This window comes from Salvelinus sp. IW2-2015, linkage group LG9 (genome assembly GCF_002910315.2).
Source record: "Salvelinus sp. IW2-2015 linkage group LG9, ASM291031v2, whole genome shotgun sequence".
Taxonomy (NCBI): domain Eukaryota; kingdom Metazoa; phylum Chordata; class Actinopteri; order Salmoniformes; family Salmonidae; genus Salvelinus; species Salvelinus sp. IW2-2015.
The window spans coordinates 6,953,918-6,978,927 of NC_036849.1; the positions used below are offsets into that span (position 1 = coordinate 6,953,918).

Sequence of the window (25,010 nt, forward strand, 5' to 3'; positions counted from 1 at the left end):
ATTTGTGCTGCTATCTTGACTCCCCAGCCTTGCACAGGCTAACCGTTGGTCCCATTGCCTGCCACTTTCATATTGTCTTGTTTGTGGTCGTGACACATACGCATAGTGCTAGCATAGCTCTGTTTATAACCTTCATCCTTCTTGCCCATATCCCAAGCCCTTCCCATCTCATCCTGGGTTGCTCTGATGTGGTGATTGTTCTGTGCGGTGCGTGGTTGTTTGTGGTTTTATCCATGCTGTTTTCCATCGTTGTTGAGAAACAGAATGCTTTGTTTTTTAGGTGATGTGTCTCTTCCAAAGACCTCCCCAAGCAGTGGAGTGGTTACTAGTCCCCCCGTGCTGGTGCTCCCTGACCCAGGGACCAGTAACTCTGTCAAAATGGCGTGTCCTCCTACCTCCCAGACTCCGACACCTCTCATCCCCCTGACCCCTCTCGCAGCAGGGCGGAGGATGGTTCTGCAGCCGGTGCGGAGTGCCTCAGGGACCACCCTATACCGGAACCCCAACGGACAGCTAATCCAGCTGGTTCCCCTCAGCCAGCTGCAGGCCCTCAACCCCAACCTTGTCATGCGCAACAAGGGTGAGTGTCTGACCATTGATGATATTAATGCCAAGACACTGCTGCTCTGTCACATGCAAGACTGAGTATGTTAACCCCTTAGTCTCGTGGGAATTGGTCTATATGGATAGGGTTAAATCATGTTTCTTGCAGAAGAAATATGGAAATGCATAACCATGGTTGCAGCCCCGTCTTTTATATATTGCATTTATAAATTGCTATCTGCGTCAGGTGGGTATAATTTGAAAGCTTGTTTTATTGTCAACATGACTGGCTAAATGATCAAATACGATCTTGCGGTGTTAAGCTTTCACAGGGAAATTCAGGGAAGCATATCTTAATTTTGGTGCGCATAGAATGGAGTCGAGTGCATTCCGATGCGTGGTCCGTGACAAATTTTCTTCAAAATATAACAGACAGGCCCATTCTGTTCAGGACAACCCAGGGTATAACGTAATTTTGTAACTGTACATCAAACATAGTGATCATAAACCAGGGTTCATCAACTAGGTTTGGCCTCGGGCCCGATTTTCTACGAGCTAATAGTCAGTGGTCCATAACATGCAGTTGAAGTCGGAAGTTTACATACACCTTAGCCAAATACATTTAAACTCAGTTTTTCACAATTCCTGACATTTAATCCTAGTAAGAATTCCCTGTCTTAGGTCAGTTAGGATCACCACTTTATTTTAAGAATGTAAAATGTCAGAATAATAGTAGAGAATTATTTCTTTCAGCTTTTATTTCTTTCATCACATTCCCAGTGGGTCAGAAGTTTACATACACTCAGTTAGTATTTGGTAGCATTGCCTTTAAATTGTTTAACTTGGGTCAAACGTTTCGGGTAGCCTTCCACAAGCTTCCCACAATAAGTTGGGTGAATTTTGGCCATTCGTCCTGACAGAGCTGGTGTAACTGAGTCAGGTTTGTAGGCCTCTTGCTCGCACACGTTTTTCAGTTCTGCTGACAATTTTCTATGGGATTGAGGTCAGGGCTTTGGATGGCCACTCCAATACCTTGACTTTGTTGTCCTTAAGCCATTTTGCCACAACTTTGGAAGTATGCTTGGGGTCATTGTCCATTTGGAAACCCCCATTTGCGACCAGCTTTAACTTCTGACTGATGTTGCTTCAATATATCCCACAATTTTCCTCCCTCATGATGCCATCTATTTTGTGAAGTGCACCAGTCCCTCCTGCAGCAAAGCACCCCCACAACATGATGCTGCCACCCCCGTGCTTCACGGTTGGGATCGTGTTCTTTGGCTTGCAAGAGTCCCCCTTTTTCCTCCAAACATAACTATGGTCATTATGGCCAAACAGTTCTATTTTTGTTCCATCAGATCAGAGGACATTTCTCCAAAAAGTATGATCTTTGTCCCCATGTGCAGTTGCAAACCCTAGTCTGGCTTTATTATGGCGGTTTTGGAGCAGTGGCTTCTTCCTTGCTGAGCGGCCTTTCAGGTTATGTCGATATAGGACTTGTTTTACTGTGGATATAGATACTTTTGTACCTGTTTCCTCCAGCATCTTCACAAGGTCCTTTGCTGTTGTTCTGGGATTGTTTGAACTTTTCGCACCAAAGTACGTTCATCTCTAGGAGACAGAATGTGTCTCCTTCCTGAGCGGTATGACGGCTGCGTGGTCCCATGGTGTTTATACTTGCGTACTATTGTTTACAGATGAACGTGTTACCTTCAGGCGTTTGGAAATTGCTCCCAAGGATGAACCAGACTTGTGGAGGTCTACAATTTTATTTCTGAGGTCTTGGCTGATTTCTTTTGATTTTCCCATGATCTCAAGCAAAGAGGCACTGAGTTTGAAGGTAGGCCTTGAAATACATCCACAGGTACACCTCCAATTGACTCAAATGGTGTAAATTAGCCTATCAGAAGCTTCTAAAGCCATGACATAATTTTCTGGAATTTTCCAAGCTGTTTAAAGGCACAGTCAACTTAGTGTATGTAAACATCTGACCCACTGGAATTGTGACAGTGAATTCTAAGTGAAAGAATCTGTAAAAGGTTGTTGGAAAAATGACTTGTCATGCACAACGTAGATGTCCTAACCGACTTGCCAGAACTATAGTTTGTTTACAAGAAATTTGTGGAGTGGTTGAAAAATGAGTTTTAATGACTCCAACCTAAATGTATGTAAACTTCCGACTTCAACTGTAATTAGTATATAATAATAGCACAATTAATTGGCCTACACTACAAATTCAACAACATTTTTAACACATCTGATTAGTACATAATAAATTCAGTGACAATAACATAATCATTTTGATCTGATCACGCTCATAAAATTCTGGTATTATTTTGTCTATTTCTCTGTGCGTTGATTGGTGGGGAAAAACAGGTCTACTGTACTGAGTTTAACGTCAACATTCGTTCAGAACGATTAGCTTGATAGCGAGGGGGAAATGCAACTTTTCCCATTGAGTAAGTAACTTAGTGGCCTATATGACTATATTTAGTAAATAGTAACATTATTGTGAGTGCTTATCCAGGGATATTTAGGTCTCAAGCTGAAAGAAGCAGGCTATCCCTATACAGACACTCAGACTCAAACATTGCCTTTTTTTCTCTAAATGTCTGTTTTATGTAGGATGTTACGTTTTTGGCCAGTTGCAATTGTAAGTAGGCCTAATAAAAAATATCCCACTTCTATTAGGCCATATATTGTTTTTATTGTGAAAGATGCTGTTAAGTCTCATAGCCGATCTCAGCCAGTTAAGTTATTTTATATAGGCCTAGGTTCGGAAGAAATATACTACAATTAAGCCCTCTTGTTGTTTTTAAAGTCAAATTAAAATGAAGATTATTGTTTAAATGAATTCCTTGACTGTTGTAGGTTTTCTCCATCTGTTGCTGTGCAACACTTGCATAACAAGTTAGCCATATTCTCAGCACCTGGCGCTGTTCACCTATTGTTTGCGCTGCTGTTGCGGCTTTACGTTTCAGCACCACAAAATGGTCCGCTGCCGGCTTTATTAGTTGACTGTCTCCTGCATTCTCTCTCTTCATGAATGAAGTAAACATTTTACTTTTGCATTATTTAGTTAGGGTAACTTCCTTCTTGGGACATCGCATTCGGGATTTAAAAAAAAAAAAATTATGAAGAAATGTTGGGGCTGTGGGGGGCCAAATACTATTGCTGATAGGCCAGGTTTGGACGCGGGCTGCCAGTTGGGGTACCCTGTTATTAACGATGACACTGTATATTACATTCGTTTAATGAATGGAAATGTGAAGTGCACATTTAGACTGTTTGTCTTGCTTGTATAACATCAAAGCGGTATTTATTATAATCCTCAATGTCTCATCTTTCAAAAATTGGGTCCTCTTAATGTACAGCATTTCCCAGACTCAGACAAAAAAATTTTTTTAAGTTGCCCAATTAGCGGGAGGCATGGGGGCATCTTCTTGTCGCTCGCGGTGCTAAAGTTCAGAATTGGCTGTCAGTCAAAACCCACACAGAGCTGTTGAAGAGGAGACCCTGAGCTCTGACGTTATGTATAGCATGTTAATGTACACCCACTTCGTTACAATTTGGGCGCTTATCAGTGTAAAGGGTTAATTAATAACCATTTTATGGAACAATGATTTGAACATTTTAGACGGATCAGGGAGTTCTATAGTAGTCTATGTATAATGTGAAGTTATTATCTCCACTGAATGAGTGCTGTGTGAATACATATATTTTTTTGTGTGTATTATAATGATTGGAAAGTTGCAGAACTTTTTCTCCTTTTTCTTTTCAGGGGGTTTGATCAGCTTAACCACACCTGCGTGCTTGGCCTCGGGATCGACAGCCACCCTTAACAGCTCCCCCTCCACCTCTCTCACCACATTGCAAAACACCATCCCCCTGCTCCCTTTCACTGTCCCAAAGACTCCAGGCAGCCCCACCGTCCCTAAAACCACGCCTCCCGAAGTCACTTCCTCCATACCAGGCTCCAAGTCTTTCAACATCAGTAACGTTAATCTCTCACCCACTGAGACAAATAGCGGGACGTACACTTTGAAGATTGTTCCTCAGACGGGTAACAAGGAGCCCATCATCATCAAGTGTCCCAAGGTGCCAGCCCAGCCAGCCCAGGGCTCCTCCAAGGTCATGCCTATAGTAGGGGGCTTTACTGTGCTGCAGCCTTCACCGAAAACCACAGTAATTACTGTCAAATTCCCCACGAAGACTGTTATGGAAACAGGTGTCAAAGCTGCCACCACCACCACAGTGGACTCCAATGTAGACTGTAAGGTCACACCTGAGCTGTATAGTTGGATGCTGCCTTGCCAGAAAAGCACAAAACCCCCTGTAAGCCACAAGTTTAAATTTATTAAAGCTGACACTATCTCCACAACGGACTCCAATACAGATCCTAAGATCCAGCCTGAGGTGGGACGAGTGCCCCCCAAAATCCTCAGACCCCCGATAACCCCGGTTCCAAAGACAGATGCAACCTCGACACCTATCTCGTCAGCGGACTCCAATGTAGACCCCAAGCTCCTTCCTAGGATGACTAGTGTCAATCAACCCTACCAGACCTGGACAGGACGACCGAAGATGAAGAGGAGGAGGAGGAGGAGGAAGGAGGTTGAGGTTGTGGATCTGGTGGAAGATGAGGACGACTCTGACGACACGGACGAGGGGACGGATGAGGAGACGGACAACTCATCTGACGAGACGGATTCTGTTAATTCCTGTGTTAATAAAGAGGATCTCATCGTCATCAGTGTAAGAACTCTTTAAGCTTTATACAAGACACGTCTCTTTTCATATTCCGTCACCTAAACAGTAGAGTAGTCTGTCTCCTTTCTTGGTTTGTCTTATTTGTGTGGGTAGGCCCGGGCTAATTTAGATGTAAACAGTCTGTAGTTTGCAGTTTGCACTCCGTGATAGCGCTTCTTTCTGTTGTGTCCTGTAGAAGCACAAACACAACGTGCTGGAGAGGCATCGGCGCTCCGAGCTCCAGGGACGCTTCCAGCAGCTGAGAGAAACACTGGAACTTGACGAGAAAGCTGCTAAAATTAAAATCCTCAACGACGTAAGCACCAATAAGTCAATAAAATTGAATTAAAGGCTGCATCCCAAATGGCACCATATTCCCTATATAGTGCACTACCTTTTACTAGTGATTGGGGGGGATTGATACAGTTGCATACCGCAATGTTATTTTGGACGATATTATACTGAACAAAGCTATAAATGCAACAATTTCAACCATTTTACTGAGTTAGCATTCATATAAGAAAATTAGTCAGTTGAAATAAATGCATTAGGTCCTAATCTATGGATTTCACATGACTGGGCAGGGGAGCAGCCATGGGTGGGCCTAGGAGAGCATAGCTCCACCGACTTGGGATCCAGGTCCACCTACTGGGGAGCCAGGCCCAGCCAATCAGAACAAGTTTTTCCCGTCAAAAGGGCTTTATTACAGACAGAAATACTCCTCAGTTTTATCAGCTGTCTGGGTGGCTGGTCTCAGACAATCCCGCAGGTGAAGAAGCCGGATGTGGAGGTCCTGGGCTGGCATGGTTACACGTGGTCTGCGGTTTCGAGGCCGGTTGGACATACTGACAAATTCTCTAAAATGACAACGGAGGTGGCTTATGGTAGAGAAATTAACATTAAATTCTCTGGTAACAGTTCTGGTGGATATTCCTGCAGTCACCATGTCAACTGCACGCTCCCTCAACTTGAGACATCAGTGGCGTTGTATTGTGTGACAAAACTGCACATTTTAGTGGCCTTTTATTGCCCCCAGCACAAAGTGCACCTGTGTGATGATAATGCTGTTTAATCAGCTTCTTGATATGCCACACCTGTTAGGTGGATGAATTATCTTGGGGAAGGAGAAATGCTCACTAACAGGGATGTGAACATATTAGTGCACAACATTTGAGAGAAATAAGCTTTTTGTGCGTATGGAAGATTTCTGGGATCTTTTTTTCAGCTCATGAAACATGGGACCAGTATATATCGATACTTTGACCCCAAGTATCGATTTGTAGGGTTACCTGGCGATAGTCGGCTGTACCGTTATTTTTCATCCTATAGCTTGTTCTCCATCTTATTTTTAAAAAGTGAGCGAACATGTTTTCAGTGCTTTTATTTCCATGACTGATCAAAGCTAATTTCAGATGGCTCCCTCTCGTCTCTCTGCAGCAGACATATAGTGAACAATATGTTTCAAATCATAATAAAATCCAAGTATCAAATTGCAATACATATAGTATAGTTAGAATCACAATACATATAGTATCAGCACCTAAGTACTGTGATAATATCATAACGTGAGGTCCCTAGCAATTACCAGCTATACTTTTGACCAGAGCCCTATGGCACTATATATGGAATAGGTTGCGATTTGGGACTCATAAAAGGTATTATTTGTGTATTTTGTTATTGTGGCAAATCAGAGCGGCGCTCTAGTTTTGTTTCGTTGAAGCAACCATCCTCAATAGATAACAAGTTAACTCTGTTATTTAACCAGGCCAAGGAGGAGATCCAGGTCTTGACAAAGAAAAGCACCAATGTGGAGAAGCTGAGGAGTTCACTGACCCTGGAGAGAGCAGTTCACGTCAAGAAGATGTCCCAGTTAACTGGTAATAATGGGCATTACATTTGACCTCTCCATTTCCTCTTATGTACTTCCTCTCTCCTCCTGTAACATGTCAACATTCTGTATTATGTGGGTTTGCGACAACTAATGTAAAAAAAGGTCTTTGTAGATGAATGCATTTGACTGACTGATTTGGTTGTACATTCAACCGACGTGTTTCCTCCACAGGAGAGTCTGAGGAACAGATACTGACGAACATCAAGCACATCGGTTCCCAGCAGAAGATCGAGAAGCTGCACGTCAACTGGAAGAAAGAAGGGAAAGTCTCCTCTGCTCTCTCGTCTTCCTCAGTTGTCTCCACCTGCGGTGAGTCTGGGCAGAGACCAAGGCCTGGTCCCCTCTCAAAGAGGACCACAGAAGAGGCTCAGGGGGGTAAGCGCATGGGAGGAGTGACAACAGAAACGGAGGAGGACAGGGATGATGTGGTGGACCTTCTGGAGGACACGGAGGACGAGAAAACCGACAACTCCTCGGATGAGACCGAGGATTCTGACGTTGACGACGACAAAAACTACAACGCTAAAGGGCACGTCATTAATACCATCAGTGTAAGAAATAATTGATTATTCGGTTTCTGTTGATTAAATCTCTTCTCTTGAGAATTGTGGTTTTTACCGTTTTTTTTCTCTCGTTACGACTCATCTGTCTTTCAGGATGTGGAGGAAAGCTTGCTAGAGGAGGAGCCTGTAGACATTGAGAGTGTGGAGGACAATGCAATGAATAACACCACTCCACAATTGAAGGTAAAACGCACTAAAGAGGTGGAACGACCTTTTATTCCTTCCTTCAAATATGGTTATTCTGTGATTTCAGTGTCCATGGTTGTAATTTGCAGTGTTTTTGGTTCAATGTTACCATTAGCACTGGGACTTGCACAACAAATATGAGAGACAGCGCTGTGCTGAGTTTCGGAAGAGCTTTAAAGCCCTGATAGAGACTTTGGACCTTGGCAACCCGGCACCTACTAATGTTTTCATCCTTGGGCAGGTAAGACTAAGGATGCATCCCAAATGGCGCCCTGTTCCCTATGAAGTGCACTACTTTTGACCAGGGCCCATAGGACCCATAACACCTCAGAGCTTGCCTACGCTCTCCAGAGAACTCTTGTATCACGTGATTTACCATGCCATACGGTACATTTCAATAGGTGGTGGTAGGCATCCACATTACATGGATGCCATTACATTACTCCCAAGTGGCACAGCGGTCTAAGGCACTACATCTCAGTGGTAGAGGCGTCACTCCGGACTGGTTCGATCCCGGGCTGTATCACAACCGGACGTGATTTGGAGTCCCATAGGGCGGCGCACAATTGGCCCAGCGTCGTCTGGGTTAGGGGAGGGTTTAGCCCGTGTAGGCCGTCATTGTAAACAAGAATTTGTTCTTAACTGACTTGCCTAGTTAAATAAAGGCTAAATAAAGGGTAAATAAACATGGTACAACTTTAATCAAACTTATACGTCCTCCAGCGATTTTTGTTTTTCTTTCTTAACTTTTTAAAACTTTTACTGTTGAAAAAACATATCACAGGTATAGATACAGTAAAGAACACTCACTAAAGGGTAAAAAAAAAAAATGCTTTGCGCCAAATGATATATTTTTGGGGGACACAACTGCAAACTTCAAGGAGTTGATCTGATGGGGATTGGTGATGTCATCGGCCTCCCTCCTTGCTTGAGGAACAGTAGAGGAGCAATAAAGAACAAACGAGGAAAAGCTCACCCCCTCTTCTGCCATGTCATGATCATACCTGGACCACTTATTAAGATGTGCCTTTTGTTAAGTAAATTAGGTGATCAATGAGCTGAAAAGGAGACTGGAGTGAGACTTTAAATATGGATTGTTGGGAGTGTTAAGTAAAATAAGCTATGGCCATTTCAATCTTCCTTGAGGATTTCGTTTCGGAAATGATTGTCATATTCAGGGAAGTTAGCAGACTAATTAATTGATGCTGCCTTGTGACATACACTACCTCCCAGAACTGCATCGAGTTTTATTCAGTAAATAACCTCTTCACTAAATGATACCAAGTATTGTCTCTGTTATTTGACAGGCCCGAAAACAAGTCATTGACCTGAGAGACAAATGTGAACGCCTGGAAAAACTGAAGAGTGCGCTGACCGAAGAACGAGCTGCTTATATCAAGAAAATCTCCCAGAAATCTGGTAATGGGCCTTACATTTGACTATCCTCTCCTCTCCAGTCTCTCCCTCCGGTAACACTGGCCTGTTGTCTCTCTACAGGAAAGACGGAGGAGCTCATCCTCAGGAAGCTTCAGGACATCTCTACCAAACAGAAGAACATGGACGTGATGTTCAAAGGGAAGCGGAGAGGGGCGTCCTCAGCCCCCTCGTCATCAGTCCTACCCAATAAAGCCATCTCACCCAACAGCACTCAACAGCCTAAGCCAAAATCCCTGGCTCCCGGTCTCAAGTTAAAGGTGGTACCCACCCCTGTCCCACGCTCTATACCCCCACAGCCTGCACCCCAACAACCCAAGACAAGTCCCATCATCTCCCCACCCTCCAGGAAACCCCCCCCAACGTGTCGTTCTCCGGGTGAAAGGACAAGACCTAACATCCTGTCTCGCAGGAAACCACAACCTCCCCTAGGTAAGTCACCTCTCCCTCTGACCCTGTTACTGTCTAGCTGCACCAAATGGGCCAGGCTGACTGCAGATCTAGAGACTGAACTTCCATGTGAAGAAATAAAGCACTGTCAATCATTTTGATTAGTTTTTCTGCCTCCCCAACAGATTCCCCACCTGTTCATGCTGGGTTTCTCCCTCCTCAAATGCTGTCTATAGTGGGTGGAGTGATACCATCTCAGCAGGGGATCACTAAGAGCCCAATGCAGCCTGCCAGTTCTCTGCTGCCGGTAGGACGCGTCACTGGAATCGAAATGCAACAGTCTCTAATACCAGGTATGCGTTCAGTGACTCAGTGTACTCCAAGTTTCATACCACTTTTTTTGTTGATTTGATTCTGATTCTTCTTAAATTTCTTTTTTTTAGGTGTCGCTTCAGTTACCATCTGTATCCCCTCAATGTCACAACCCATTTCTCTCACTCCACCTCGTAATATCCTCAACAGGGGAGGTAACTTCCGACACGTTTTTACCGCTTGGATGTAGAAATCTATGAATCTGATGAAGTTAGCTGAATGTTATGCCATTGAGACAAAATCGTTGTTTTGTTTCCTATTTTTCAGTTCCTCATATAGCCAATGTGATTTCACTGGTCAAAGCCCCTCCAGGTGTGTCAGGGGGAACTCCGAGGAGGCCATCTCCAGTGAAGGGTAAGGGAAGTGGGCTGGAGGACGGGGAGGTGCTGGGGAAGCAGCTGGACCACTCTGGAGACGGTGTAAAGATCATCGACGCTGACAGGAACTCGGATGAGGAGGACGAAGACAACGAAGAAGGTGACGTTGAAGACGAGAGTCTGACGTCTCTCCTCAACGAGATCGTCTTCCTCAACCAGCAGATGACCACAGACAACGTCAGCCCCAGTGATCTTCCAGTGGTCACCCACAAACCAGCCACTGAGCCTGGGGAGGTTGGGATGGACCGGTCCTCACCTCCACCACCGCAGGCAGAGAAGGAAATCATCAGAGATGGAGATGACGAGCGCTCCCTCAGCCCCTTGTTTCTGAGACTTGACGAGGACCTTCTGGGGCTGAAAGAGAGACAAGGCCAGGAGGATGAGGCTTCCAAAGGCCCAGGCATGCCAGTGCCACAGGCAGAGGACCTTAAAGTGGGTTCTGGATCCAACGAGAAACCATCAGAGACAGGTTCTGCTCCTGCTCCGATTGTCAATGGTCACAGCCCACAAGGACCAGCATGCACTGCAAAAGGTCACGGTGTACTTCAAAAGGCGCTGACCCCGCCTCCGCTGCTGCAGATGAAAGTTGGCGTGGCCAAGGTGCTGGAGTCCAATGATAAGCCGGGGGATGCTTTAGCCCCGCCCCCGCTACTGCAGATGAGGCCAATGCCGAGGCTAGCCCCACTAGGACTAAAGAACAACCCTCAGACGTAGAACTAAGTACTAACTAACTTAGGGTCAATGTTGTAGCCATCTCTCCTCAAGACCCTTACTCACATGGGTCGTAATCATTTGTCACTAAATTGACAAAAACTGACTGAAACAGGGTTGGACTACTACCTGAACTTGTCCAATAAGAAATGTTCATTTTTGTTTTTCTGTTGCAAAAAGTTTCGCCAGGGTGTGCTGTAATAAATATGACCCTTATGTGGCTCAACCAATCAGGGATAACTACATTTAAAGGTACAATGTAGCCGTTTTTATCTCTGTCAAATCATTTCTTGGTAACAATTAAGTAGCTTACAATGATTGTTTTCAGTTAACATGGTCAAAAATAGTTTCTTAGCAAAGATCAATTTCTTATGCAAATTTGCTAGGGGAAAACGGAAAACGAGCGGTTATTGGTGTATTAACTTATTTATTGCCTGGTGACGTCACCAGGCAGGCCAAAACCCAATCCCACCAAAATGGGTAGAAATGTATTTTCAAACCACTTACACTAAAAGCGCATGATCAGAATTTTCACAATTTCACAGTATTAATCCAACCTCATAGTGTGTAAATATATCTAAAACACAGGGCCTTTGAGATCCTTGTAAAAAAAACAAACGTTTTTATTTATGTCTTCTGCACATTTGTTTTGTTTTATAAGCGGCACTACCTAACGTGCCTGTCGGATATCCAAAGATGTTTGTTTGTATCGATATATACAGTATATTGACTTGAAATGCAAAGACTGACATGACACTGTTCTGACAGTCAGGAGTCATGTTTTTCTCTTCAAATTAGTGGATTCGGCTATTTCAGCCACACCAGTTGGTGACAAGTGTATAAAATCGAGCACACAGCCATGCAATCTCCATAGACAAACATTGGCAGTAGAATGGCCTTAAGAGCTCAGTGACTTTCAACGTGGCACCGTCATAGGATGCCACCTTTCCAACAAGTCATTTTGTCAAATTTCTGCCCTGCTAGAACTGCCCCAGTCAACTAAGTGCTGTTGTTGTGAAGTGGTAACGTCTAGGAGCAACAATGGCTCAGCTACGAAGTGGTAGGCCACACAAGATCAAAACAGGACCGCTGAAGCGCGATGCGCGTAAAAAATAATCAGTCCTCGGTTACAACACTCACTACTGAGTTCCAAACTGCGTCTGAAAGCAACGTCAGCACAATAACTGTTCGTTGGGAGCTTCATAAAATTAGTTTCCATGGCGGAGCAACCGCACCCCAACCAAAGATCACCATGCGCAATGCCAAGTGTCGGCTGGAGTGGTGTAAAGCTCGCCGCAATTTGACTGCAGCAGTGGAAACGCGTTCTCTGGCGTGATGAATCATGCTTCACCATCTGGCAGTCCGACGGACTAATCTGTGTTTGGCGGATGCCAGGAGAAGGCTACCTGCCCCAATGCGTAGTTTGGTGGAGGAGGAATAGTAGTCTGGGGTTGTTTTTCATGGTTCGGGCTAGGCCCCTTAGTTCCAGTCAAGGTAAATCTTATCACTACAGCATACAATGACATTCTTCTGTGCTTCCAACTCTGTGGCAACAGTTTGGGGAAGGCCCTTTCCTGTTTCAGCATGACAATGCCCTTGTGCACAAAGCAAGGTCCATACAGAAATGGTTTGTCGATTGGTGTGGAAGAACTTTACTAGCCTGCACAGAGCCTTGACCTCAACCCCATCGAACACCTTTGGGATGAATTGGAACGCCGACTGCGAGCCAGGCCTAATCGCGTAACATCAGTGCCCGACCTCACTAATGCTCGTGGCTGATTGAAAGAAAGTCCCTGCAGCAATGTTCCAATATCTAGTTCGGCTACTGAGTGGCGCAGCGGTCTAAGGCACTGCAACTCCGTGCAAGAGGCGTCACATCCGACCGTGGTTGGAAGCCCCATAGGGCGGCGCACAATTGGCCCAGCGTTGTCCGGGTTTGGCCGGGGTAGGCCGTCATTGTAAATAATAATTTGTTCTTAATTGACTTGCCTCGGTAAATAAAGGTTACATTAAAAAAATATATATATATATAAAAAAATAAAGCCTTCTCAGAAGAGTGGAGGCTGTTATTGTAGCAAAGTGGGGACCAACTCCATATTACTGGCCATGATTTTGGAATGAGATGTTCGACGAGCAGGTGTCCACATACTTTTGGTCATGTAGTGTATGAGGGTATGTTTGTGTATGTAGGAGAGCATGTATATGCATACTTATAAGGGTTAAGGTCTGTTTGTCATTTTGGTCACGTAGTGTATCTAGAATCAGTTTAGCCTTTTAGATCGTAAGGAATAAGCTTACAAGGATCTGACGCTTAAAAACGTGCCCAGATCTGTTGCTTTTCTTTCCCTTATTTTAAAGAGGAGATGCAGTGAATTTCGCATAATATTAAGCTACCAGGAACTCTACATTTTAAGGGTGTCCAGTATGTTCTGGTTTTAGAGTATATCTCTACCATCAGAGCAAGATGATCTGTAGACAGACATCTGATAGTGCTGATGCTGTTTGTGTTCATAGTACTATACTGTTGAGTGTATATGACTGTTTCAGAGGCCCTGTCTCCATATTGGAGTAGAGTAGGCCCTGTCTGCCATATCTTGTGTTTGATGCAAGGAAAGTTCTCGGTCGTAGTGAATTAAGCCTTAAAGGTTAAGGGACATTTCATCTGTTTTTGTATGGCACACTGTTTGCTACACTAACCACTGCGTGCACCGCAGACAACAAATCTCAACGTCAACTTAATAAGCAATATCCTAATAGGTCCCTGTAGGATGGATAGGTCATTGAATCTGCAGTCCTTGTGACCTTTCTAAGAGCAGCTTTACTTGTTCAGTGATGTATGTAATAATCAGACCCTGACGTTCACTATATAATAGGAGTAGAGATGGCCGTCCCAAATGCCACACTATTCCCTATATGGTGCACTACTTTTGGTCAAAAATAGTGCACTTTATAGGGAATAGGGTGCCATTTGAGGGAAAATGTATTCGATGTTAAATTGGGGGAAATACATTTGCTGTAATTATTTTTATGCTGCTAAGAGGTAAGCTTGCAGAATTAAAAGCCAACCAACCCTCTTGTTAAACAGCATCAATACTTTTTTGCTAGAAGCATGAAGTGTAGATTTAATTTCTGTATAAAGTATAAAATACATGTTTTTATAATAATAGGCCATGTAAATAATTACTTTTTTTCCACTTTTAAGACTGTTTTTTTTCTTCTGAGAATGGAGTTGTTTTTGTAAAGGTATTTCTGATATTTTTATATGGTGTCAATAACCGTTATGTTTAGGATGTTGGCATAAGAGAAATGAAGACGCCTTGAAATAAAATCTAACAATGAATGTGGGCTGCCTAGATATACATTTCTGACGCAGTTACATGTTATATGATTTGAATAGTAATATTACTTTAAAGATTAAGTAACTTACTGTAACTGTACGTCTTACTTTGAACATATATGAAAAGGTATTACAGGAATATTGTGAAAGAACACGCATGGGTAACCGATTGTTAAAATGCTAAGTAATCTTCTAATGTTGGTTACCATTTGCCCTTTTGAAATACGTGGAAAGAGAGAGATCTGACATTTTCCCAATTGACCCATGGGATCTAATTGCAAATTAATGACCTTATTCATTACCGGACAATATCATTCATTTCCCATGTGAAATACACATTGCTACGATTTCTATCCCAAATGGCACTCCATTTCCTATATAGTGCACTATTTTTGACCAAAGCCCAATGGGCCCTGAACAAAAGTAGTGCACTGTAAAGGGAATGGGGTGCCATTTGGGACGTAGCCATGATCTTCTGACGTAATGATGCCATGGTGTGATAAAAAGCTGTGAACAAAGTTGCAGAACATTTAAAAGGTTCTCAAGTACAGCTGCGTTCTTCAAGGGTAAGTGTTGATCAGAACTATCTCCGTGTTACTTCAGTTTTATTATATATGTTTCAGTTATATTTCTTCTATGTTGTCTAAAAGTTTGCTCAAAGTTGTTTATGAATGTTAGAATGAAGACATTTATTTAGCTTGTTATTGTTACAGAAGTGTGATTTCATATCAGAAATTAGAATATTACTCTAGAGCATGGGTGTCAAACTCTGGCCCGCGGGCCAGATCTGGCCCGCGGGGTAATTATATTTGGCCCGCGAGACAATACCAAATTACTACTAGAGCTGGCCCGCCGGTATTATACAGCGCATTCACCGCTAATACTACGAATCCCATAATGCTCTGCTGTTGTTTTCGCGCGCCAATCAGGACAGGACCCAGAAACGCCCTCTCCTCTGTGACAGTAGTCATAGCAACATAGACGCTACAACTGTCAGCGCGCTATCCCTTCCCAAAAATGGCGAAAAGAAAGGCAGAAAACAGGAGCTTTCTGGACAAGTGGGAGGCAGAATATCTGTTTACATATGTAAAAGACAAACCTGTTTGTCTTGTTGGTGGAGTCAACGTGGCTGTAAGTAAGGAGTACAACATTAGACGACACTATGAAACGAAACAGCATGACAAATACAAGGACCTGGACATGACTCAAAGGAGCCAGAAAGTAGAGGAGATGAAAAGAAGTTTGGTTTCACAACAGAATATGTTCAAAAAAGCCACATCCCAAAGTGAGGCTGCTGTAAAGGCTAGTTATATAGTGGCAGCAGAGATCGCAAAATCAGCCCGGCCCTTTAATGGGCTTGAATGGTTGATTGATTTATTATCATTTTATTTGTAAAATTATTAGCCAGTGGAGAAAATGTTTATTTTGGTATTTAAATCAGAAGGCTGCAAATAGAAAAGAGGCATACGATTTTTATTTAAATTTTATTTATTTAATAAATGAATGCCATTGATGTGTTTTTTCATTTGAAATTCGATTTTGCATGTCTCCACTATTAAATTATATATTGTATGGTAATAAGCGATGCTTGTTCCATATTCAATGTTAAAGCAAAACTTGTTTGGGTCCATATTAAAAGGTTCATTTGTTCAATGTTGGCCCGCAACTTTGTTCAGGTTTTACATTTTGGCCCACTGGGTATTTGAGTTTGACACCCCTGCTCTAGAGTATGTCTTTCCCAGTGTATTTCCATTTTATTATAAATGTGATTTGACAGATGATTGGAATTTGTAATTGTTTGATCTGACACATTTATTCAATTATCAGTTGATACAGGAACTCTGTTGAAAGGAACATGTCTCAAAAGGACTCCGTCCCCAGCTGGTTATTGCGAAGAAACAGCACATTGACGATTATTGAAGACCTTTCCCTGCCCTTAGTCCCCTTCGAGGACTGCAGCTCAACCTGCAACTACGCTGCAACCATCATTCCTCCATTCTACCATACCCTCTCACTGCTCGGTATCTTTGGAAACGTCTGCAGCCTGGTGATCTGCCTCAAACCGTCTCGACCTTGGAGTATCGGCTCCATCGGAGTACTCAACCTAGCTCTGTGTGACCTAGCGTACCTGGCCTCCATACCGCCCAGGGCTATCTATGTAAGTGAGAACTATGACTGGAGCATGGGCAGTTCACTGTGCATCCTGAGTAACATACTCCACTTTGTGGGTCTGACCTCCAGCACCATGTTTATCTGTGTTGTCAGCACCGACCGCTTCCTGGCTATTGTCTTCCCACTCGAGTCACGGATGGTCCGCACCCCCCGCAACGCTGCCCTGGTCTCACTGCTCCTATGGGCCATTACCGTCCTGCTCATTTACCTCAGCTATCCTAACATCAACTACAGGGAGCGGAAGAGCGGCATCCGCTACTGTGGAACTGTGGTGACCTCAAGGTTCAGGTACAGCGCAGCCACCTACAATCTGTTATCCTACTACTCTGTGCAGGTGTCTGTTCCCTTGCTCCTCATCATCCCTTCCTACGTGAAGATTATAGCCCGGATGAGGCAGTCGCGGCAGCAGTGGGCTGCAGGCAACATGCAGGGCCGGGGGGACAAGACCATCTGGCTGATTGCAGTTTTCATAGCCAATTTCTTGGTGTGCTGGGTACCAGGGCAGTTGCTCCATATTATAGCTTGCATCATCTTCTTCATGTTGTATGACCACACTAATACGTGTAGGGTGGCCAATGTTGTGAACCTCCTAGTGGAGTCATCCCAGTTACTCTACTGCCTCAATGCTTTTCTGGATCCCTTTATTTTCCACATCCAAGAGGGGCTTTGGGAGCTGGTCAGTAAAGCACTAGAGTCTGTTGGTTGTAGAGTCTGTTGGAGTAATTATGCATGGAGTGGAAAGAAACATTTTGGAGGACCTCCTTCAGTCAGTGTAGTCCAACTGAGCTGAGATGTGCTTTTAGATGCATTTTGTCTGCTGCTATTGGGATGCAGAGAAAATGTAGGCAATGATGCATGCATTTAGCCTGGTTACCAGTCTGTTCAGCTATTACATTCCACTCCAGAGACTGGGCTTTGTTAGAATATTCATATAACATCATTGTTTTGTTTTTTCAATCATTTATTTGTTTTGGTGACATTTTTACAAGTATGTGGTACATTTTCACAACTCAATACAAAACTCCAAATGGCAGTTTTTTAAAACATCAAGCACGTTTTCAATTGGCTAAAGTACAACACAAAATCATAGTAACTTTTTCACCATACTTAATCAGTTTCATCAAGAAATGTTTCACATTGCAATACATGCAATACGTGTTCATATAAAGTAAAAGGTAATGCTCGATTGTTGTTTAATTTGTTAAAATACTTAACTATTTCAAACTGGTTTGTCTACTATATACATATTTTGAAATCTATAGAATGGAATTGTATGTTTGTAAAGTATACAAATATATATCATACTTATATACAGTACCAGTCAAAAGTTTGCACACACCCCACTCATTCAAGGATTTTCTTTATTTTTTATATTTTCTACAATGTAGAATAATAGGGATGAAATAACACATGGAATCATGTAGTAACCAAAAATGTTTTAAACAAATCAAAATATATTTTAGGTTATTCAAAGTAGCCACCCATTGCCTTGATGACCGCTTTGTACACTCTTGGCATTCTCTCAACCAGCTTTACCTGGAATGCTTTTCCAACAGTCTTGAAGGAGTTCCAACATATGCTAAGCACTTGTTGGCTGCTTTTCCTTGGCCAAATAGTCCTTACACAGCCTGGAGGTGTGTTTTGGGTCATTGTCCTGTTGAAAAACAAATGATAGCCATGCTGGTTAAGTGTGCCTTGAATTCTAAATAAATCATAGACAATGTATCACTAGCCACTTTAAACAATGCCACTTAATATAATGTATATGTATATACTGTACTCTATCATCTACTGCATCTTGTCATCTTTATGTAATACATGTATCACTAGCCACTTTAAACTATGCACTTTTATGTTTACATACCCTACATTACTCATCTCATATGTATATACTGTACTCGATACCATCTACTGCATCCTGCCTATGCCGTTCTGTTCCATCACTCATTCATATATCTTTATGTACATATTCTTTATCCCTTTACACTTGTGTGTATAAGGTAGTAGTTGTGGAATTGTTAGGTTAGATTACTCGTTGGTTATTACTGCATTGTCGGAACTAGAAGCACAAGCATTTCGCTATACTTGCATTAACATCTGCTAACCATGTGTATGTGACAAATAAAATTTTATTTTGAAAATTTTATTTTGATTTGATGTCACCAGCAAGCACCATCACACCACCACCTCCATGCTTCACGATGGGAACCACACATGTGGAGATCATCCGTTCACCTACTATGCTTCTTACAAAGACATGGCGTTTGGAACCAAAAATTCAAATTTGGAATCATCAGACCAAATGACAGATTTACACCGGTTTAATGTCCATTGCTCGTGTTTCTTGGCCTGAGCTAGTCTCTTCTCATTGATGTTGGGGGGTTTTAACACAGCTTTACTACAGTAAAATTGCATTGGCCAGTAGTATACTATATTCCATGTCATTTATGTAGCAGATTCTTTCATCCAAAGTGACTACAGTAAATTCATAAAATCAAACCCACATCCCTGTTATTAGTGTCATGCACAACTGAGACACACAAGAACATTACAATACATAAGTACAATACTTTAAAACGCAATACATGATTACCATATGATTGTGGAAGATGTCTTCACACCTTTTTTGCCCACACATGGGATAGAAAAGATGATTTGATTTTCAGTCAATTTTGAGGGGTAGTGCAAGTGAATAGCCTGTGAAAACAGTGCCATGTACTGTGACTTACAGTACTGTAGCATATTACTTTCAGCCCTTCAAGGGGCAATTTTGAAACATGTATCTTGCATTTTTTGCCATTGGATTAATGGGTTGTTAAAACCAACTAAATTGAGAAGAAATTATGTTGTGTTTTGGTGATTTAAACCATTGTTTTAGTTATATTTCAGTGAACTTATATTTTGGGTCAATGGTTACTGTATGTGGTGAAAGATGTCTCCAAACAAAACTAATGCACAATGAACGGTTTTGGATGCAAGACCGAATGTGTTACAAGGAGTTTTGTACTAAGTGTTTAAAATTCACCGCATACTTGTGAAAATGGCACCAACGCGATTGAAAAAGAGCTCAAGGAGATCTGATTTGATAGACATCACAGCTGTCCTTCATCTCAAAGGTTACGCAACTATTGGAACTCGTCAGTTATTATCTCCAGCAACCGTTTTATTTTTATCAAGACGAGACGGTTTCCACTAACGTTAGTTAGCACATTTTGACTTTGTGACTGTGGTATCTTTCAAAAATGGCTAGCTCGCGTCTAGGGTCTAAATTCTGAAACTAAATATATATCAACTACAAAACGTATTAACTTTCCTAGCTAACAGCAACCTTTTTGTTTTTGACTTTGTTATAATTCTAATTATATTTTCGTGGCTCCACGTGTTATGGACACAATCAAATGAGAGTTCCGATACCTAGCCGAAATAGCTCAGTTGGGAGAGCGTTAGACTGAAGATCTAAAGGTCCCTGGTTCGATCCCTGGTTTCGGCAGACAATGTTTTTTGGCTCCCGAGTGGCGCAGTGGTTTAAAGCACTGCACCTCAAGAGGTGTCACTAGAGTCCCTGGTTCGAATGCAGGCTGTGTCACATCCAGCCGTGATTGGGAGTCCCATAGGGCAGCGCACAATTGGCCCAGCGTCTTCCGGGTTTGGCCGGTAAAGGCCATCATTGTAAATAATAATTTATTCTTAAAGGATTTGCCTAGTTAAATAAATAAAATGTAAAAAAACAATGAGCAACTCAACGTCCCTACCCCGCATCGAAGTTGAACTGTAAAATGCGGTTGGGGTTTTGCGTAGGAAGTCCCAAGGATCCCGGATAGCACTAACTCTTTGGCACATGACACAGAGTACAATGAGTGGAATGTTTGTCAGACTGGTACCAAGACTAGCATGCATTGGTGTCTGGGAAAGATGTAATATATTGTCAATGTCACTTCCCAGTTCCCACACAAAGCCATGTTTGTTAAGTTGAGGTCTAAGTAATGTAAAAAAGTAAACTAAAACTCTTAAGCTATGTGTTTGTCAGTGTAATGCCTGTACATGAAAAGGTAAATAAAAGGTTAAAGTCTTGCAAATAAAATATTCGAAAATGTTTTACAATGCGACTAGAATTCCCTGTTTACATATAAATTACTAAAAAGTGGATTTCAACAACTGTTTTCTTTCAAATTTTGCATTCGAGTGTTGAGGACTAAAACCAATTTACTGTTAAAGTGACGAGCTGTACATGAAATGGAGTTTGACAATTTCAACCACTAGATGGCGACATTGACTTGGTGAGCTGCTGCTGGTGAGATCTGGGTCAGAATGCTTTTCCAAAGTAATCAACAGATGACTGTCAAATGTTGATGCTTGCTACGAGGCGAGACTGAGGTCTGCCCTGACAGTCCTGCCCAAAACTTCTCAACAACGGGAAAGTGAAATATAGATATCAGTGTCGCAAGCGGTTGTCATTCAACCCTGCATGGAATAAACAGAAAAAGATTGATAGAAGCGGCAAGGTAGCTAGCTAGCTGGCATGTCACTGACAGTGCTTGGGGGCTATGCACAACGTTAGCCTACAGTACCGAGCTAGCTTGCTAACGTTGTTAAATGGCATGCTAGTAGGCAATAGCACTGGGCATATTCTTCTTTAGCATGTGGTTTAGCTAACGGCAGTATCTTTCTTGCCCAATGTGGGAACGAAAGAGACAGCTGGGACATTGGCAGAAAGCTTGGCTAGCTACAGTAGCTAACCAAGAACTGGTATTGTGCCGCAGATCCAGTTTCACCAATGGCAGTTCTCATCGCGGAGGACGCAATGACACAAGACGAGGAGTCGCGGCGTGACTGACAGTCTTCAGGAACCCGACCATCGAAGTAGCTAGCTACTACAGTTGACAATCTGGGAACATGGACAATTTTTCCAAATGCATCCAGAGAAATATCTCTCCCAGTGGATCAGAATGTAATGCAAGAAGGACGGATAATATAGAAAAGCTTTCCAGGCAGACCAGGGCATGTAATGAACGGGAACCGCACACATCATGCCAACATAACATGCAACGCATTGAACCAGAAGGAAGCATGACAGCAAATTAACGTATATTTTATCTTTGTATTTATTTTGCTGAACAACATTTGGTTTTGTCTGGCTATCACCACTGGTTGCCAGATTTCATGTACTAGTTCTATCAACCGATGTCTGAGATCAGTCAGAATTTAGATTTCATGATGACGGTGGAGGGTTCCACAATAAAGAGTCGGATCAAAAATCTTCTCCGCTCGCCATCTATCAAATTGAGAAGGAATAAAGATCGGAACCATAAAGAGAATCTCAGTAACAAGGTATGTATCTGGCGTGGATAGGAACAGTAGTAGACTATTATAACCAGCTTGTAGGTTTGCTATCAAACACAACGAGCGACCTTCCAGGCAATATCACGATAATGTTTATATAGGCCTAATTGAAATAGCGTTAATCTACCGGTAAAATTAAATGATCAGTACATTGCTTTCCAGTGGAAATAATTGTCTGGCTCCTCATAGAGTCCAGAAACATTACATATTTAGAGAAGTGTGTCACTGATCATAAACCTGAACATGAACATTGCATGCAGGCTTATTCCCCCTTGCAGCAACAACCCCGTGGAGGTTGTTCGTAGCATAAATCCTCATCCCTCATAGTAGCCTAGTCCTGCAGTTAACTCCGTATATCTTCATGTTGAAGTAATTGGTTATAACTAGTATATTACTCTCCCAATTGCAGTTACAGTGATTCCTATGGACAAAGGCTAGGATATTTACAACTGTAAGTTGATTATATAGGAGAACTGTTCCCTAGTGTTGCTCCCTTAGTGTTGACGTGAGAAAATGGCATGTGACACACATGGCATGTGACACCTACCTCTCACAGACAGCTGTGATCCTTCCATTCACATGTAGGCTACAAGCTATCTGTGTTTTCTCTCTCACAAAGGCACACACGTGAAGTGTGCCTGACAGAACCCCCTACAAAGCAATAAAGAAAAAAAAAACATTAGCCAAGTTCAGTTCTAACATTTTATAATATATTTTATTTAACTTTTATTTAACTAGGCAAGTCAGTTAAGAACAAATTCTTATTTACAATGACGGCCTATCAAAAGGCAAAAGGCCTCCTGCGGGTACAGGGGCTGGGATTAAAAATATATTTTTTAAATAAAAATATGGACTACATAAACAACACTACATAAAGAGAGACCTACATAGCATGGTAGCAACACAACATGACAACAATATGGTAGCAACACAACATGGCAGCATCTCAACATGGTAGCAGCACAAAACATGGTACAAACATCATTGGGCACAGACAACAGCACAAAGGGCAAGAAGGTAGAGACAACAATACATCACGCAAAGCAGCCACAACTGTCAGTAAGTGTCCATGATTGAGTCTTTAAATGAAGAGATTGAGATAGAACTGTCCAGTTTGATTGTTTGTTGGCTAAATCTCCATCTGTGACAATAATACTGTACATTTGAAGTTTAAGTCCAAGAATGTAATCAATATGACAAGGTTTCATGTATAGTAAATACCATTTTATTTGTAGGTGTAGACTAACAGTGAAATGCTTACTTACTGGTCCTTTCCAAATAAAATTTCATTTGACACATGCACCGTATACAGCAGGTGTAGACCACCGGGTAGCCAATAAATACTGACATGAGGACTAAATACACAGTGAATAACAATAAAGAGTAAAAATAACATGACTATATAGGGAGTAACACTATTGAATCAATTTGCAAGGGTACGAGGTAATTGAGGTAGCTACACTATATATACAAAAATATGTGGACAAGCCTTTCAAATTAGTGGATTTGGCTATTTCAGCCACACCTGTTGCCGACAGGTGTGTAAAATCGAGCACACAGCCAGGCAATTTCCATAAACAAACATTGGCAGTAGAATGGCCTTACTGAAGAGCTCAGTGACATTCAACGTGGCACCGTCATAGGATGCCACCTTTCCAACAAGTCAGTGTGTAAAATTTCTGCCCTGTCAAAGCTGCCCCTGTAAACGTCTAAATAGATACAAATCCTTAGTAATCTACACAAAATACCCCATAATGACAAAGCAGGTTTTCAGAAATGTTTGCAAATGTATAAAATAAATAATAATAAAAAATACCTTATTTACATAAGTTTTCAAACCCTTTGCTATGAAACTTGAAATTGAGCTCAGGTGCATCCTGTTTTCATTGATCATCCTTGAGATGTTTCCACAACTTGATTGGAATCCACCTGTGGTACATTCAATTGATTGGACATGATTTGGAAAGGCACACACCTGTCTATGTAAGGTCCCATAGTTGACTGTGCATGTCAGACCAAAAACCAAGGTAAGAGGTCGAAGGAATTCTTCGTAGAGCTCCGAGACAGGATTGTGTCGAGGCACAGATCTGGGGAAGGGTACCAAACAATTTCTGCAGCATTGAAGGTCCCCAAGAACACAGTGGCTTCCATTATTCTTAAATGGAAGAAGTTTTGAACCACCAAGACTCTTCCTAGAGCTGGCCGCCCGGCCAAATGGAGCAATCGGGGGAGAAGGGCCTTGTTTAGGGAGGTGACCAAGAACCCGATGGTCACTCTGACAGAGCTCTAGAGTTCCTCTGTGGAGATGGGAGAGAACCTTCCAGAATGACATCCATCTCTGCAGCACTCCACCAATCATGCTTTTATGGCAGAGTGGCCAGACGGAAGCCACTTCTCATTAAAAGGCACATGACAGCCCGCTTGGAGTTTCCAAAAGGCACCTAAATACTCTCAGACCATGAGAAACAAGATTCTCTGGTCTGATGAAACCAAGATTGAACTCTTTGGCCTGAATGACAAGCGTCACTTCTGGAGGAAACCTGGCAACATCCCTACGGTGAAGCATGGTGGTGGCAGTATCATGTTGTGGGGATGTTTTTCAGCGGCAGGGCCTGGGAGACTAGTCAGGATCGAGGTAAAGATGAATGGAGCAAAGTACAGAGAGATCCTTGATGAAAACCATCTCCAGAGCGCCTCAGACTTGGGTGAAGATTCACCTTCCAACAGGACAATGACCCTAAGCACACAGCCAAGACAATGCAGGAGTGGCATCGGGACAAGTCTCTGAATGTCCTTGAGTGGCCCAGCCAGAGCCTGGACTTGAACCCGATCAAACATCTCTGGAGAGACCTGAAAATATTTGTGCAGCGACATTCCCCATCCGACCTGACAGAGCTTGAGAGGATCTGCAGAGAAGAATGAGAGAAATTCCCCAAATACAGGTC

At 42.5% G+C, this 25,010-nt stretch overlaps 3 protein-coding genes and 1 non-coding gene across 6 annotated transcripts in view; all 4 read left to right on the plus strand.

Annotated features, from left to right (window-relative positions):
- The window catches only part of mgaa (MAX dimerization protein MGA a), a 35,507-nt gene extending 20,951 nt beyond the window's left edge, over positions 1–14,556 (plus strand). For 2 of the 3 annotated variants that reach the window (XM_023994080.2, XM_023994082.2), the window contains 12 exons: positions 281–580; positions 4,325–5,298; positions 5,489–5,608; positions 7,058–7,169; positions 7,355–7,734; positions 7,840–7,929; positions 8,048–8,173; positions 9,240–9,351; positions 9,430–9,798; positions 9,942–10,109; positions 10,200–10,283; positions 10,396–14,556. In XM_023994080.2, coding sequence (XP_023849848.1) covers positions 281–580; positions 4,325–5,298; positions 5,489–5,608; positions 7,058–7,169; positions 7,355–7,734; positions 7,840–7,929; positions 8,048–8,173; positions 9,240–9,351; positions 9,430–9,798; positions 9,942–10,109; positions 10,200–10,283; positions 10,396–11,219 — 3,659 coding nt within the window. In that variant the 3' untranslated portion in view covers positions 11,220–14,556. The remainder of the gene's footprint in view (positions 1–280; positions 581–4,324; positions 5,299–5,488; positions 5,609–7,057; positions 7,170–7,354; positions 7,735–7,839; positions 7,930–8,047; positions 8,174–9,239; positions 9,352–9,429; positions 9,799–9,941; positions 10,110–10,199; positions 10,284–10,395) is intronic. The other variant, XM_023994081.3, reaches the window with a different exon arrangement.
- A 102-nt stretch (positions 14,557–14,658) lies between these two features.
- On the plus strand, positions 14,659–18,866 carry LOC111968982 (type-1 angiotensin II receptor A-like). Its single transcript, XM_070445109.1, has one exon. It carries the CDS (start codon positions 16,409–16,411, stop codon positions 17,513–17,515), a length of 1,107 nt encoding a protein of 368 aa, XP_070301210.1. The 5' UTR covers positions 14,659–16,408; the 3' UTR covers positions 17,516–18,866.
- A 1,276-nt stretch (positions 18,867–20,142) lies between these two features.
- Positions 20,143–20,215, plus strand: trnaf-gaa (transfer RNA phenylalanine (anticodon GAA)). Its single transcript has one exon. It is a non-coding gene; the product is annotated as a tRNA-Phe (tRNA).
- An 854-nt stretch (positions 20,216–21,069) lies between these two features.
- LOC111968983 (mitogen-activated protein kinase-binding protein 1-like) overlaps positions 21,070–25,010 on the plus strand; it is an 89,334-nt gene continuing 85,393 nt past the window's right edge. The window contains exon 1 of the mRNA XM_070445118.1: positions 21,070–22,053. Within this exon, the coding sequence (XP_070301219.1) occupies positions 21,907–22,053 (147 nt within the window). The 5' untranslated portion in view covers positions 21,070–21,906. The remainder of the gene's footprint in view (positions 22,054–25,010) is intronic.

What these genes read in the sequence shown, in the direction of transcription:
- LOC111968982 (XM_070445109.1), top strand. Translation starts at nt 16,409, where the DNA reads ATGTCTCAAAAGGACTCCGTCCCCAGCTGGTTATTGCGAAGAAACAGC.